This window comes from Camarhynchus parvulus, chromosome 22 (assembly GCF_901933205.1).
Source record: "Camarhynchus parvulus chromosome 22, STF_HiC, whole genome shotgun sequence".
Classification (NCBI taxonomy): Eukaryota; Metazoa; Chordata; class Aves; order Passeriformes; family Thraupidae; genus Camarhynchus; species Camarhynchus parvulus.
In genome coordinates, this window is record NC_044592.1 from 597783 (window position 1) to 611562 (window position 13780).

At 49.0% G+C, this 13780-nt stretch overlaps 1 protein-coding gene across 1 annotated transcript in view; it reads right to left on the reverse strand.

The window, feature by feature from the left end:
• Window positions 1-4079, reverse strand: part of DOCK5 (dedicator of cytokinesis 5) — an 81352-nt gene extending 77273 nt beyond the window's left edge. The window contains exon 1 of the mRNA XM_030964066.1: window positions 3781-4079. Coding sequence (XP_030819926.1) covers window positions 3781-3823 — 43 coding nt within the window. The 5' untranslated portion in view covers window positions 3824-4079. The remainder of the gene's footprint in view (window positions 1-3780) is intronic.
• Window positions 4080-13780: the final 9701 nt, after the last annotated feature.

Consider the following 13780-nt stretch of genomic DNA (forward strand, 5'->3'; position numbering starts at 1 on the left):
CCCATTCCCTGGGCAGCCTGGGCAGTGCCAGCAGCCTCTGGGGAAAGAGCCTTTCCCAAAATCCAACCTAAAACCCCCTGGCACAGCTCCAGCTGTTCCCTCAGGACAATGGAATCCCCCCAGCCCTCCCAGCACATCCAGGTGCAAGCCACCACCTTCACCAAAATGCAAAAATTACTCTGGTTTTCACATCTCAGGGCTCTTCCAAGCAATCCTGAGTTAATAATTCCTGATTCTGGAAGTTCAGATTTGTGTATTCACTGAACGATTGGTGCATTTGCAGCTCAGGCTGCACAAGGATGAATAAACACATGCTGTTGGTTCATAGTCAGAGGGGCCACAAGAACCTGGTGTGCCTGATCCATCACCACTGCAGCCACTGGAAACCAGCCTGGCCCCCAAGGCAGCACTGCCACCCTGCTCTGCAGCTGGGGCAGCTCCTGCCCTGGCCCAGCACTCACTGCCACTCCAGCAGAAAGGGGCAGGAAAAGGACCGGGCTGCTTGTTCATACTGCATTTATTACAGACTAATTTAGGATTCCACAGGCTCCAGGTTCTCTCACGCCATTAATGCTTCAGGCCACAAAGTGAGGCACAGCTGATGAGCAATGACAGAATTGCTTTTACAACCCAGGTGTTGCACTGGAGGTAAAGTGCAAATCCAGGTTACTGCCAGCAGAAAAAGAAAGTAATTACATTATTGGTTCCTCATGCTCTAAGTTAATAATTTTAAAACAAATAGATAAGAAAAGTTAAAAGTCTTTGGAATTCACTAAGGTGTTCTTTCCCTCAGAGCAGAGTTCTTTGGCTGGAAGGGAGACTTTGTGAAAGGATTTCTGCAAATGACAACTCCTTTTGGAGAGAAACACGTGACCAGAACAGGTTACTGTGTTCAGTGTGGCCCAAGAACTGATCAGCTTCCCATGAAGATGCTCTTTCAGTGTGCCACCAGAGGTGAAGCCTGTGGCAAGGAGGCTCTGTCAGACCCAGCAAACCCCATTGCTCAGGAGGAGATGCTGCCTGTGAGCTGCTCCGTGGTGTTTCTGTCCCTCCCCAAACCCCATCTGTCACTTGCTTGGGAATTCACTGCCAGGGAGAAGCTGCAAGAGCTGCAAGCTGCTTGTCTCTCACGTTTGCTTCCCTAAAAACTGCAATTCCCAGTTTTGCCCTCCCTGCTGCTGCCACTCCAAACTCAGCCTTCTGCCATCTGTGGGAAAGGGAGCTCTCCCCAGCTTCAGCCAGTTCAGGGCAGAATAAAACCAGCAAATCCAATGGAACTCACAATGCATGGATCTGTAAAATAGAAGCCAGGACAGAAACCCTTCTGAAGGGCAGAAATCAGACAAGTGACACTGAATCACACAGCTGACTTCCTGGAATTCCCCACTACACTGCCATGACTTCCAGGGTCACGTTTTAAATAAATCCAAGTCGTTCTACAGAAGTTTCCAAAGCAGAGACCACCAGCAGCCACAATTTGGGTGTTCTTTCACAGAATTCCAGACTATTTAGGAGTGGAAGGGACCTCTGGAGTTCTCATCCAGCCCAAGCCCCTGCCCAGGCAGGGCCTGCTGGAGCAGAGGGCACAGGAATCATCCAGGTGGGTTTGGGATGTCTCCAGAGAGGGAGATTCCAGGCCCTCCCTGGAGCTGCTCCACAGAACCTGGAAAAAGTTCTTCCTCATGGTGAGGTGGAACTTGTGTTTTATTTCATGGCCGTGACTGGGAAGGCTCTGGCACCATCCTGGCTCCCTTTGGAGGTGTTTATATGAATTGGTGAGATCCCCTCTCAGTCTTGTCTTTTCTTTTCTTTCTGAATAAAAGCTGTGTTGTTACACTTCATGCCTGGCTGGGATTGTCACCACCCCACACAAGCCGGGCATTCCCCTCCTTGCAGCCACTCCAGCACTGGTACAGTCCCAGCCCAAAAGCCCAGATCTCCCTCTCAAACCCCATCAACCCTCCCAGGTAACCCCAAAGCAGTGAGAGCTGGGCCCTCGAGCACAGCACAGGACACACTCACAGATAAGAAACTCATCAAGTCTGCAAACACCAAATTGACAAAATTATAACGCAATGAGTCAAACACTGCCTGACAAAGCCAGGCAGTGCCTCAATAATGCTGGCACTGCCTGTGGATTAACCTTATCAATCCTGGCTGCAAATGAAACCCCAGAGCTGCAGCAGGACAGCCCCCATGTCACTTGGGGAAAGAAAACACCTTTTTCACCCAGCTGATCACCCAGGAGTCACAGGGTACATCCCAGCACACACTTTTTGGGTGGAAACACGCAGGAAGAGGCATTTTTCCCCTCCACCCTGCTTTCTCTCAGGCCAGTGCCCTTTCTGGGAGAGGAGCTGTCACAAGGAGCAGCTGGCTGAGGCCAGCACGGAAAACTCACCCCGGAAGGTAATAAATAAAAGGGAAGTCAGAGGAGTGCCTCTGATTCATCTGCTGCCCAAGGCCATTCCGAGCTGGGGAGCAGCTCAAAGGTGTGCTCAGAAAACACCAGCACAGCCAATCACCCCGGCAGGATATGGGTTATCTGATCATCCACCAAAGTTTGGAAATTACAGATGCCCACAGCAATCTCAGCAGGCCATGTACACACTTCCATGGATAAACAGCAAGAAACAAAGTTCAGGGTGTCAGCGCTCCACACCCTGCCAGTTACCTGGAGAAACCAGATAAGGCTGTAAAATGTCTCTGCAGCTCCTGCGAGGAGCTGAGCTGCCTCCTGCACAGCCACTCTGAAGTGGAGGGGTCACCCAGCTCAATTTGCTGTGAAAATCATGCAGGGTGAGGTTTTTCACCTTCAAACTCGTAGGCTGAACACCCTCGGGGGAGCAGGGGTGATGAACGCTTTGCAAGCACGAAATCAGTAATTTTTTCTCACATTGAGAAGTCCAGTACTGAGCACCAGTGGCACAGAAGATCACTATTAGTAACATAAATTATCAAAAGCTCTCTGTGTCATAAGTGGCTTCCTGCCAAATGTTCCTGCCCAATTCTCACCACCGACCTCAAAACTGTGGGTTTAAAACTCTCAAGCAAAGCAGAATTTTATCAGCAACACCACAGAGTTCTGTTCCTGTTAGACACAAGTGAGCCAGCACTCAGAAAAATCCTTTTAAACAGGGGACAGAGCAGGAGGGACAAGCTGTCAGTCTGTGAATCATGGAATCATGGATCACAGAATCATGGAATAGTTTGGGTCTTTAAAGCTCCTCCAGTTTCACTTCTGCCATGGGCAGGGACACCTTCCACTATCCCAGGTTGCCCAAGCCCCATCCAACCCGGCCTGGGACACTTCCAGTCAAGCTTTCCCCATCTCTCACCCTAAATCAAGATTTCCAGCCGCTGGCAAAGACGTCACCCAGAGCCCTCAATCTGCCCATGACACCCTCTTTATCCTTTCCCAAGCGCATCTCCTTCCAGGCACACCAGTAGGCAATTTCTTTTTCTGCTGTGTTAGAGCTTTTTTCAGCGTAAAACACGCTGGAGAGGCAAAATGATAAAAGTCAGTGCTGAACTTCGAGGCATTCCTGGAAGCCAGCGCTGGACACGCACCCCGAGGGATTCGGGGAGCGGGCACTGCCGGACCGGGACCGGAGCCCGAGAGGGATGGGAGCCAAAGGGAAGGAAAGGGAGAAGGAAAAGGAGGGAAAGGGACGGGATGGAAGAGAAGGCACGGAACAGAGGGAAGGCACGGAACGGGGGCAAAGGGATGGGAAGGGGCGCACAGGTCCGGGACATCCCGGCGGGCACTCATTCACTCACCGACCCCGTACTTCTCGCGCTTGGTGGGGATCCAGCGGGCCATGCCGGCGGCTCCGGGGGTCCCGGGGGGTTCGGGGGGACCGGGGGGTTCGGGGCAGCCTCAGCGCCGCGCCTCGCCCGCCGCAGCCCCGCGCTGGAGCCCCGGGCCGGGCACCCCGGGCTGCTGAGCCATGCCCCGCTCCTGGCCCGCTCCTGGCCCGCTCCCGGCCCCCCGCTCCTGCCTCCCAAAGCCGATCCCAAACACGCTCACGAACTCCCCTGCACACGCCCAACTTCGCAGCCTCCCCGGCGCGCCGAGAGAGAAGAGGGCGGGGAGAGCGCGGCGGGACGAGGAGGAGGAGGAGGAGGAGGAGGAAGAGAAGGAGGAGGAGGAAGAAGAGAAGGAGGAGGAGGAAGAAGAGAAGGAGGCGGCTCTCCCCGCCCCTGGCATCGCCTGCCCCGCACGGCCCCGCCCCGGCACCGGGACGCGGCCGGAGCCGCTCGGGACTGAGCCGGGTCTGGGTTCGGTATCGCTGCCTCAGGGGTTGGGTGTGAGCGAGGAGAAATGGCCCCGCTGGCTCTGGAAATGAGGGGATTCACTGTCAGCCAGAGCCTGGGGGGTCGGGGAGAGCCTGGGGGTGAAGGAAAGGTTGGGGATCAGGGAAAGGCTGGGGTTGAGGGAAAGGTTGGGGGCCAATGAAAGGTTGGGAATCAGGGAGGGGTTAGGGATCGGGGAAAGGTTGGATTTGGGGAAAAGTTGGATTTGGGGAAAGGTTGGATTTGGGGAAAGGCTCTTTCCCCCAGAGGGGTGCTGGCACTGCCCAGGCTCCCCAGGGAATGGGCACAGCCCCGAGGCTGCCAGAGCTCCAGGAGAGTTTGGACACTGCTCCAGGGATGCCCAGGGTGGGATTTTGGGGTGTCTGTGCAGGGCCTGGGTTGGATCAGTGATCCCAATGGGTCCTTTCCAGCCCAGGATATTCTGGGGCTCTACGGAATCACGGCATGGTTTGGGTGGGAAGGGACCTTCGTGCCCATCTCAGCCCAGCCCCTTCCACGGGCCCAGGCTGCTCCAAGGCTGCTGCTCTGCTCAGAGTAACTCATTAATAGCTAAGAAAACAACGAGGTTACTGGAAAAGCACTCCAGGCATCTGGGAAATGTCACAGGGCCACACTTGACAGGAGACTCGATGTTCTAGAGATTGACTCGGCGCTCGGTGACGCCAAGCCCCACTCCAGGGCCAGGAGCTGCCACTCCAGCAAGCGCTTGGAGGTGAAGCACCTCCCGCTGGGGACACGGGGACAGCTGAGCCCGAGCTGGGCCCTGCAGGGCCAGAGCAGGGCTGGCTGGATCCTGTAGGTGTGTGGGCTGGGCTGGCAAAGGTCCCGGGACAGGAGTGCTCAGTAACACCTGAAGAGGTGTTAAATCACATTGTTCACCCAGCCTTAGGGCCAAACTGAGGAGATCCAGGTTCTTCCCATCTCTCTGGGGCTGTAGTAACTGGATGTGGTCTGTATTAGTGCCTGTGGAGCCCATGGATTAATGGAATAGTGGGGCTGTAGGGGACTTTAATCTTATCTCCTTCCAGCCCCCTGCCATGGACAGGACACCTCTATCTCTCATGAAAGAGAACAATGATTATTCAGAGTCTTTCAACACCCGACCACTCTTTAATTGCATTAAAGCATGAAGATCTGGAGAGATCATCAGATTTTTGATTATTTTACACTGCAAGTGGGAGGCAGCAGGGCAGAGTTATTGCTCAGCTCTCAGGGTGCCCTGGGCAGATCACGTTGGGTCTCTCTGATCCCAGCCTGGCGTGTTCAGGGAGAGTTTTCCATACTCCCTCCTCTCTCACCCGTGTTTCCAGTAAGTTCAGTTTTCCTTCCACTTCACTGGCGCCTGAAAGGGGCAGAGCAGCATAAATAAGAATTAATTATCAGCAATTTGCTCTAACAAATGAACCCAAAGAAAACCCAAAAGCTGCGCGCAGGACACTCAATGTCACTCTTAGGCACATTCCCTCGGCACAGTGCCCTGGTTTTTGTAACAGTGGTGCTGATCTGGCACCCCAGGAGCAGAGCTGGGTTTGTCACACACACACACAGTGTTACTCACCCAGGATGTGCAGTCCTGTCACACCCAGTGTGCAGCAGGCAGCCAGATGGGGGAAATGAATTTATAGAAAATTGGGGAAACCCAGGGCACCACAGGGAATATTCTTCTGACTGCTCTGGGGGCACTGACTTTGACCCTCATTCATGGAGAAACTTTCCTGGACTTCAAGATAGACCACAAAAGTGTGAAATAGATTATAGAGAGCAGTGTAGGTGTGTCACTTGGTGAGAAATTGAGGCTTTGGGATTTTTAGTGTGTTGTGGATGGAAGCAAGATGGAGGGCACAGGGTGCTGTCCTGGGTTTCTTCTTCATGCTTCTTCTTACTCCTTCTCCATGGGTTTGGGTGGAATTTTGTAATTGGGCAGAAAAGTCCCCATTGCAACTCTTTGGGATCAGTTATTGGGTTAAAAGGGAAAATAATCTAGGTGTCCTTTCTTAATTGGATAGTTTAATCTTAAAAGACCTTGTAACGAGAGATTGTTGGCCATTTTTGTGGTGCTTTTCCAGTGCACTGAGCCTGGCATGGACAGCATGCAAAACTTTAGATAATATAACAATAAACAAGAACCTGAACACCCAAAAAAATCCAGTGCATCTCTCTTTCCTGACACAAAGCTGCTCCAGGAGGGTTTCCCCAGACAGGGGAGCCCCCAGCCTGAGGCTCAGAGGTTGAAAAACCGACAGAAAATTCATAATGCTATTTATAGAAGATTCATAACCCTGACCCAAACGCTGCCCTGAAATGATGTTTGGGTGTTGTCCAAGGGCTGCTGCTGGGGAGATGCTCCAGGGGCTCAGGGTGCTCCTGAGAACTGCAGCAGCACCTGAGGCCTCAGCACTGAGTGTGGAGGGAGGGACAGAAGGAAAAGGAGACGAGATTTGCAAGCTGGAGCTGCTCAACTGATTTGTTATTTATAAAACACCAACTCGGCACAGCCAGCCTTGCTCAGACGTTGTTCTGGCACATAAAATCCTTGTTCTCATGCAGAAAAAGCTGCAGTTCCTCTGGTTAAGGATTGAGTGGGGCCAGGGTGGGTTTCCCTGGAGCTGGGGGCTCACAGAGAGGCCCCTCCTGGTGGGATGGGGTGTCCCAGCTGTGGGAACAGAGAATATTCATGGGTTTGGCAAATCCTGAAAGATTCAGCCAGGCTTTATAAATGGAAACTTCATACTGCAAAGGGCTGTGAGGCCTTCACGTGAAGAGCAGTGTCACTGGGATGTCAAGACAATTAACTGTGATTTTCTAGGTCTGATTTTGGACTACCTGGATTTCAAACTATTCCCTGCTATGGCTGGGATGTGGCTTTTCTGTGGCCTTTTTGTGCAGTGTGTGGCAACAAAGGAAGCAGAGGAGAATGGGGTTTTGGATCACTCTGCATTCCCTTCCATCCTGGGAATGCTCCATCCATCACCCTCCAGGGCTGATGGTTAAATCTTGAAAAGTGTCAGTGCTTTGAATGGAATATTCCTTGCTGAAGTTCAAGGTGCCCTCTGTGTGATAACACCCAAAATCAGTTAAAATGTTTCTCCTCAGCAGCGCAAAACCAGCTGTTTCTTTCCTCAGAAAGGCAGTTTTATTTCTTTCTTTATTACTTTTATTTTACTTGGCCTGGGTATTGATTTCTGCAGCACAACCCCCAAAAAAAGAGGAGAAACAGCTCCATGAGAGGTGTCCTGTGGAGGACAGGAGGGGGACTGAGGAACCTGCTGAGATCTGGGCCAGATCATTAAAGAAGAAAAGTTTTCATGGAGACACCGACTCTTTTTCAAGGCCTGCCGAATTCTGGCTGCCAATTTTTTGCTCAGGAGTGGAACTGACAGCCCAGACCCTGATTTTACTGTAAGATTCCTGATTTTGAGATAAGCTGCCTGAGCCGTGCCAGTGTTTTTCCAGCCCAGGTGAAACAAATTCTTGGCAGCAAATGAAAACCAGAGCAAAGCATGAAAGGCAGGCAAGTAGCAACTGGAGTGCTGGTTTTACCCAAGTGGGGGAACTTGGGGAGTGCTCCATCAAATATCAGGGTTTGCAAATGTCAGGGAGTCCACTGAAAAGTGGAGTTATTTCAGAAAGTCTTTTTATTTCATTTTTTTATCACCAAATCCATGTTTTCCTGCTCATTTTCTCTGTTGCTTCACAGGGCCATTGGTGGGAGCCTGTTCTTCTCTGTCCCCAGCAGGAGCAGGATCAATAATTAAATTCTAATTGAGGCTACAGCAGAAATGAGCTCTCAGCCACATCAAATCCCCAATTCTGAGGGCATGGGACAGATCAGAGCTGGGAGAATTTGGGTATCTGAGGCTCACCCACATTTTTAGTGCTCTACAAAAGTCACGTTACTCCTGGCTCCTTTATAGCTGAAAGAGCGGCACATTTGCAAACGATCAGGCTGCAAAAGAAGAACCTTTCTCTACATTTCTCAATGTCTCTAAGTTTTTAAATGTGAAGTTAAAGTCATTAAAAAGAAGCCCTGTTCGTACAGACTTTCCTGAAATCCTCTCTTGTTTTTTTTTTTTTTTGGCACAACTGAAGTTTAAGAAATGGAATTCTGGTGCCCTCCTGTGTCCAAATCAAAACTACAGCAGTTAAAGTGTTACTACAGCTAAAATGATGGGAAAAGAAAGAAAAAACTGGGATAATGCTTAAGAACTCTCCTGGATCAGTCTGGATCCTCTCAAGCCAGGTTCTGTGCATGTACAAACAGCAAAGAGGGCCCTTGAATAAACCAGGTTATATTTTAGCAAGAGAAAGGACATGGAAACTGGAGGAAAAAATAAAATAATGAAGCCAACGAAAAACCTCATACAACAAAAGCCATCTGTTCATTAATGTAATAAGTCAGTCCCTCTGGAAGATGAATGATCAGGTCTGGTAAGAATTGAACTCTTGATTTTCAGTCCCCAGCAGAAACCATACAGAAAAAGCAGCAGAGTAGGGCGGATAATTAAATACGCAAATACCCCACCAAAAGGAGGAAAGCAGTGGGTTTATCCATCTGCCTGAACGTGGTTTATCATGGAACAATGTTTAAGACATTGTCTGACAATCCCATTGCCCAGACACCTTCTGTCTGAATGTTCCACTGCACATTTTGGTACCCAGTTGTCTGATAATGTTGATTTTGTCCCTAGGTTTGCATTGCCCTCTTGGCAGTTCATTTTGTGTTCTGTTCAGGTGTCAGGTCTATTTCTAAACATTTTTTCAGCAAAACCTCTCTTCACCTGCCACCAGTTCCTGTGGCTCCAGCCATGCTGTGAGAAAGGGCAGAGTTCATTAATTAAACTGAATTTACGGGCACCAGAACCCAGCTCTGATGGAGCCAAGGTGTGACAAACTTGTTCCCATCTGCAGCTGGACAGCAGAGAGAAAAATTGTTGTTTTGTCCAGTAAAGAAATGATTTCTTTCTATCCCTGCAAGAAGATGAAACACACAGAACTGGTTTTGAAGGAGACAGGAACCTTGCAGCAATGCTGTGGGTTACACTGTCCTCTGCCTGTTCCTCAGCTGGAAATAGGATTTGTGCTCCTGAAAAAGTTGTTGCTTTTGTGTAAAACTACCAAACATTGCAGGATTTGGACAGGAGGTTTCCTGGGGACAGATCTGTAAAGGTGTTTTGGTGCTTAATGATGCTGAAAGGTGCCTTGTAGGAGTTCAGAGTTGCCTGAGATTCCTGCTGAAAGGAATCCAGGAGCAGTGAGTATTCCCTGGGAGGCACTCAGGTTTGGGTTTGTTAGTGAGTGTCAGAGTCAATAATGACCTGGCTTTGGGCCTCCCCAGCACTCCCAGCTCAAACCCAGGAGCTGCAGAGGCCCTGGCACGGAATCACTGAGGTTGGGAAGGGCCTCCAAGGTTGGGAAAAACCACCAAAGCCAGCCCCAGCCAGTGGCAGCGTGCCCAGCACAGCACATCCCCAAATCTCCAGTCCCACCCTGCCTTTGGACACTTCCAGGGGTGGGGACCCCACCACAGCTCACTCAGTTGGGTTCAGCAATGTCCAAAACCTCCCAGTTCCAGTGACTTTGGCATCTGCATTCCCACAAGAGACAGGCACAGACTCCTTGGAGAGGTCCAGAGGGTTTTAATTCCTTTTATCAGCAGGACCTGGCATGGAATTTTGCCCAGTGCCACGGAATTCCCTGGATCCCCATCAGCCCTGCATTCCCTCAGCCCTAGTGGGGCACAGTGAAATCTGGGTCTCCTGGAGGAAGGTCTCATGAGCTCTTGGAGATCTATTTCACACCCAGGATAGCTCAGCTACCTCAGAAGGCATAAAATCAGCAGGATGGCTTCTGTGGTGGTGTTGGAAACAGAAAGGTTTTAATAAACGGCAAAATAACAAAACTCTTTATAGAGCAAAACCGAGCCAGGTGCAAGAGGTCCTTGCCCCCGGTAAAACACCTCACAAAAGCAATTAGTTCCTTTGTTCTCTTCTTTCTCTAGTGAATTGCTCAGGGGGGACTTTTTGGCTCCTGTCCAATTGGCTATCCTTGAGTTTGAGGTGAAGTCCCCCAGGTCCTGTGAGGTGTCTTTTTCGCTAATTGAGGAAAGAAACTTCTGGGCTTTTTTCCTTTTTAAGGAGACAAAGGATAGTTTGGTCACTCTGTCAACAGAGGGCACATTCCTATAGCAGAGCTGTTGATTCAGGAGAATTTTGCCCCTGTTAAATTGGAGCTGAACAGGGCAATGATTTGTCAAGACAGGTTTGTGGCTTTTTCTCTGGAGGAATATTCCCTGCAATGTCATCTTTGCCGTTCTGTGATTCCATGCAAACCTTTTCAGAGCCGCCTGACTGCTGAAAGCTGCCTCCTCAGCATGGAACAGGAATGGGGACTGCAGCAGCCCTGGGGCAGCTGGGGAGTTTCTGCCTTGATGTACCCTGCGGTCAGAGGAGCTGTCAGTTGTTGTTTCCATTTTCATTGCTTTCTATTTTATTAAAATTTCAAAGCTCGGCTTCCCTGCCCCTCCTCTGTGGCATTCACATTGTCTGGAAAAATCCCTTTGCCCAGGATTCTTCTCCTGGGAAGCTGAGAAGCCTCAGAGAAAAAGGAAAACCATTCTTATCTCATTTGCTTCACCTGTGTTGTGCTCATGTGGAATGTGTTTGGAGATTGTTTACCCACAGCTGATTGTTTCATTGCATTCTGCTGTGAGTTGTTTTCACTCATTGGCCAATCAGGGCCAAGCTGTGTCAGGACTCTGGCGAGAGTCAGGAGTTTTCATGATAATATTTTTAGCCTTCTGTGAGTATCCTTTCTGTATTCTTTAGTATAGTATAGCATTCTTTAATATAATATAGTATCATAAAATAATAAATTAGCCTTCTGAGAACATGGAGTCAGATTCATCATTCCCTCCTTTGTCCGGGCACCCTGCAAACACAACACCCCTCCATCTGCTTCTTTCTAAGGAGAGACAGAAGAAGCTCCTGTTCAGTGAGCACTTTCCCCAGCTGGAGATTTCCCTTTATTCAGGGAGCTCTGGCCGTGCAGATCAAAGCATCAATGACACAAATCAGCTTTTGCTTTAGCAGCAAAGCTGGGCAGTGTTTGAAGGTGGCCCAGCTCGTGTGCAGAGCACGTCCTGTGCTGCACTGGCAGCCAGATAAATGCCTGAGCTTCCTTCAGGGAGAGAGCACCAGTGAGTACAGCAGGAAGGCGTGAAGTCCCAAATCAATATTCCTGAAGAGAAATATTGTATTTGGGTTGCCCCCAGACAAAGGAAGGAATGATGAATCTGACTCCGTGTTCTTGCAAGGCTAATTTATTACTTTATAATACTATATTATATTAAAGAATACTAGTAGTATCAGTATATTTAATATAGTTTTTTATACTATATATATACTATACTCTAGTTATTTATACTATAGTTTTTTATCATGTATTATGTTTAGTATATTTAGTATAGTTTAGTAAACTATACTAAAGAATACAGAAAGGATACTTGCAGAAGGCTAAAAAGACAATAATGAAAACTTCTGACTCTTTCCAGAGTCCCGACACAGCTTGGCCCTGATTACCCAAAGAGTGAAAACAACTCACAGCAGAATGCAATGAAACAATCACCTGTGGGTAAACAATCTCCAAACACATTCCACATGAGCACAACACAGGAGAAGCAAATGAGATAAGAATTGTTTTCCTTTTTCTCTGAGGCTTCTCAGCTTCCCAGGAGAAGAATCCTGGGCAAAGGGATTTTTTAGAAAATGTGAATTTTCTAAATTCTAAAAATCCTAAAAAAAGGATCCTTCAGGTGGTGGAGCATGCAGGGATCCCAGCTGTGCATTTTCTCTGTGTCTTGTGCCCCAAGCACTGAGGAAAAGCCTCCAGAGCAGCAGCAGAGGAGCCCTGGGGCTCCTGCCTGAGCTCCTGCTGGGAGCCAGGCTTTGCTCCTCGGATCAGGGACTCCTTCAGGGGGTGGACATTGGCACAGCTTCACTGAAAGGAATCATTTTGCATTCCTTTCACACTCACTTCACACACCAAACCTTGGTCTCGGCAGTGCTGGGGAGGGCTGTGACATGAGTTCCATGTAGTGATGCCAAGATCCTTCCCTACAGCAGAATTGTTTTCTCTTCCTTTCGAGCATCCCCCAAACAGGTCAGCAAAGGCTGTGCTGCAGTTCCGCTGTCTGGAAGGCTGCTCAGGGTTTGATGGGAGGTTTTGCAAGTCAGTGGCCTGGGGTAAAATCTCATCATCAAAATTCTTGGGCTGGAAATTGTGACTATTTATAGGAAATAAAAGAGTGAACAAACCGAGCAGATATGGACTTTTAGTACTCCCAGCTTTTACTACAAAATGTTTGGAGACAAAGATCTCTGTCACACCTTCACTTCCCCTTCCCCTTCCCTCTTTCCTTCAGCTCACATTTTCTAGAAAACTAAAAGGTCACAGGCTTGGGTTTGGCCCCTTGTTTCCAACCATATTAAAAATCCCACATTCACACATTAGATAATATTTTTTTCTGTGCAGGTAATTCCACAGAGCAGCTCCATGGATGGTTTGGAGCTATGCAGAAGTGAAGGAAGCAGGGAATTCTGCTGGGTTTGGAACAGCAGCAGAAGTGTCTGTCACCATCTTATTTTCTGAAAAATCCTCTTTGCCAGGATTTCTCTCCCGGGAAGCTGAGAAGCCTCAGAGAAAAAGGAAAACAATATTATCTCATTTGCTTCTCCTGTGTTTTGCTGCTTTGGAATGTGGTTGGGGATTGTTTACCAGCCGGTGATTGTTTCATTGGTTTCATGTGAATTGTTTTTACTTAATGACCAATCATGGTCAGGCTGGGTTGGGACTCTGGAGAGTCACGAGTTTTTCATTGGTGTCTTGTTAAACCTGCTGTATCCTTTCTCTATTCTTTAGTATAGTTTAGTATAGTATTCTTTAATATAATATAGTATCATAAAATAATAAATTAGCCTTCTAAGAACATGGCGTCAGATTCATCATTTCCTTCCTGCCACGGGGCACCCCGAATATACCACAAGTGTCCCCAGGGCAGGATGAGGTTTATGACACTGGGAATGTGCCTGGGCCCCCTGGGCTCTCTGCCTCAGTAATTCCTGGGGAAATAAATGTTCTGTAGGAAGGCATTGCTGATAAAATACTGAATTTCAGTGCTGAGGTTCTGTGGGGCTTCTTCTCTTCTGCTGTTCCCATTTACCTTGGACATTAAATTGGGTTTGTGATCAGAGCCACAGGACAGGGCTCGGTTTGTGTCCTGATGGAAGAATAAACTCGTGGCACTTCTCACCCACCTGTGTGAGGAATTTCACTGGGAACAAAGGCTGAAGGATGAAGGACAAGGTGAGGGAATTCCTAATTTCTGCACAGCAAGGAGTGCTGGAGTGGGTTTGGGTCTAGCACTAAGAGCAAGAAGGTGTTTTGCCAACACTTGAGGAGCTGAGCT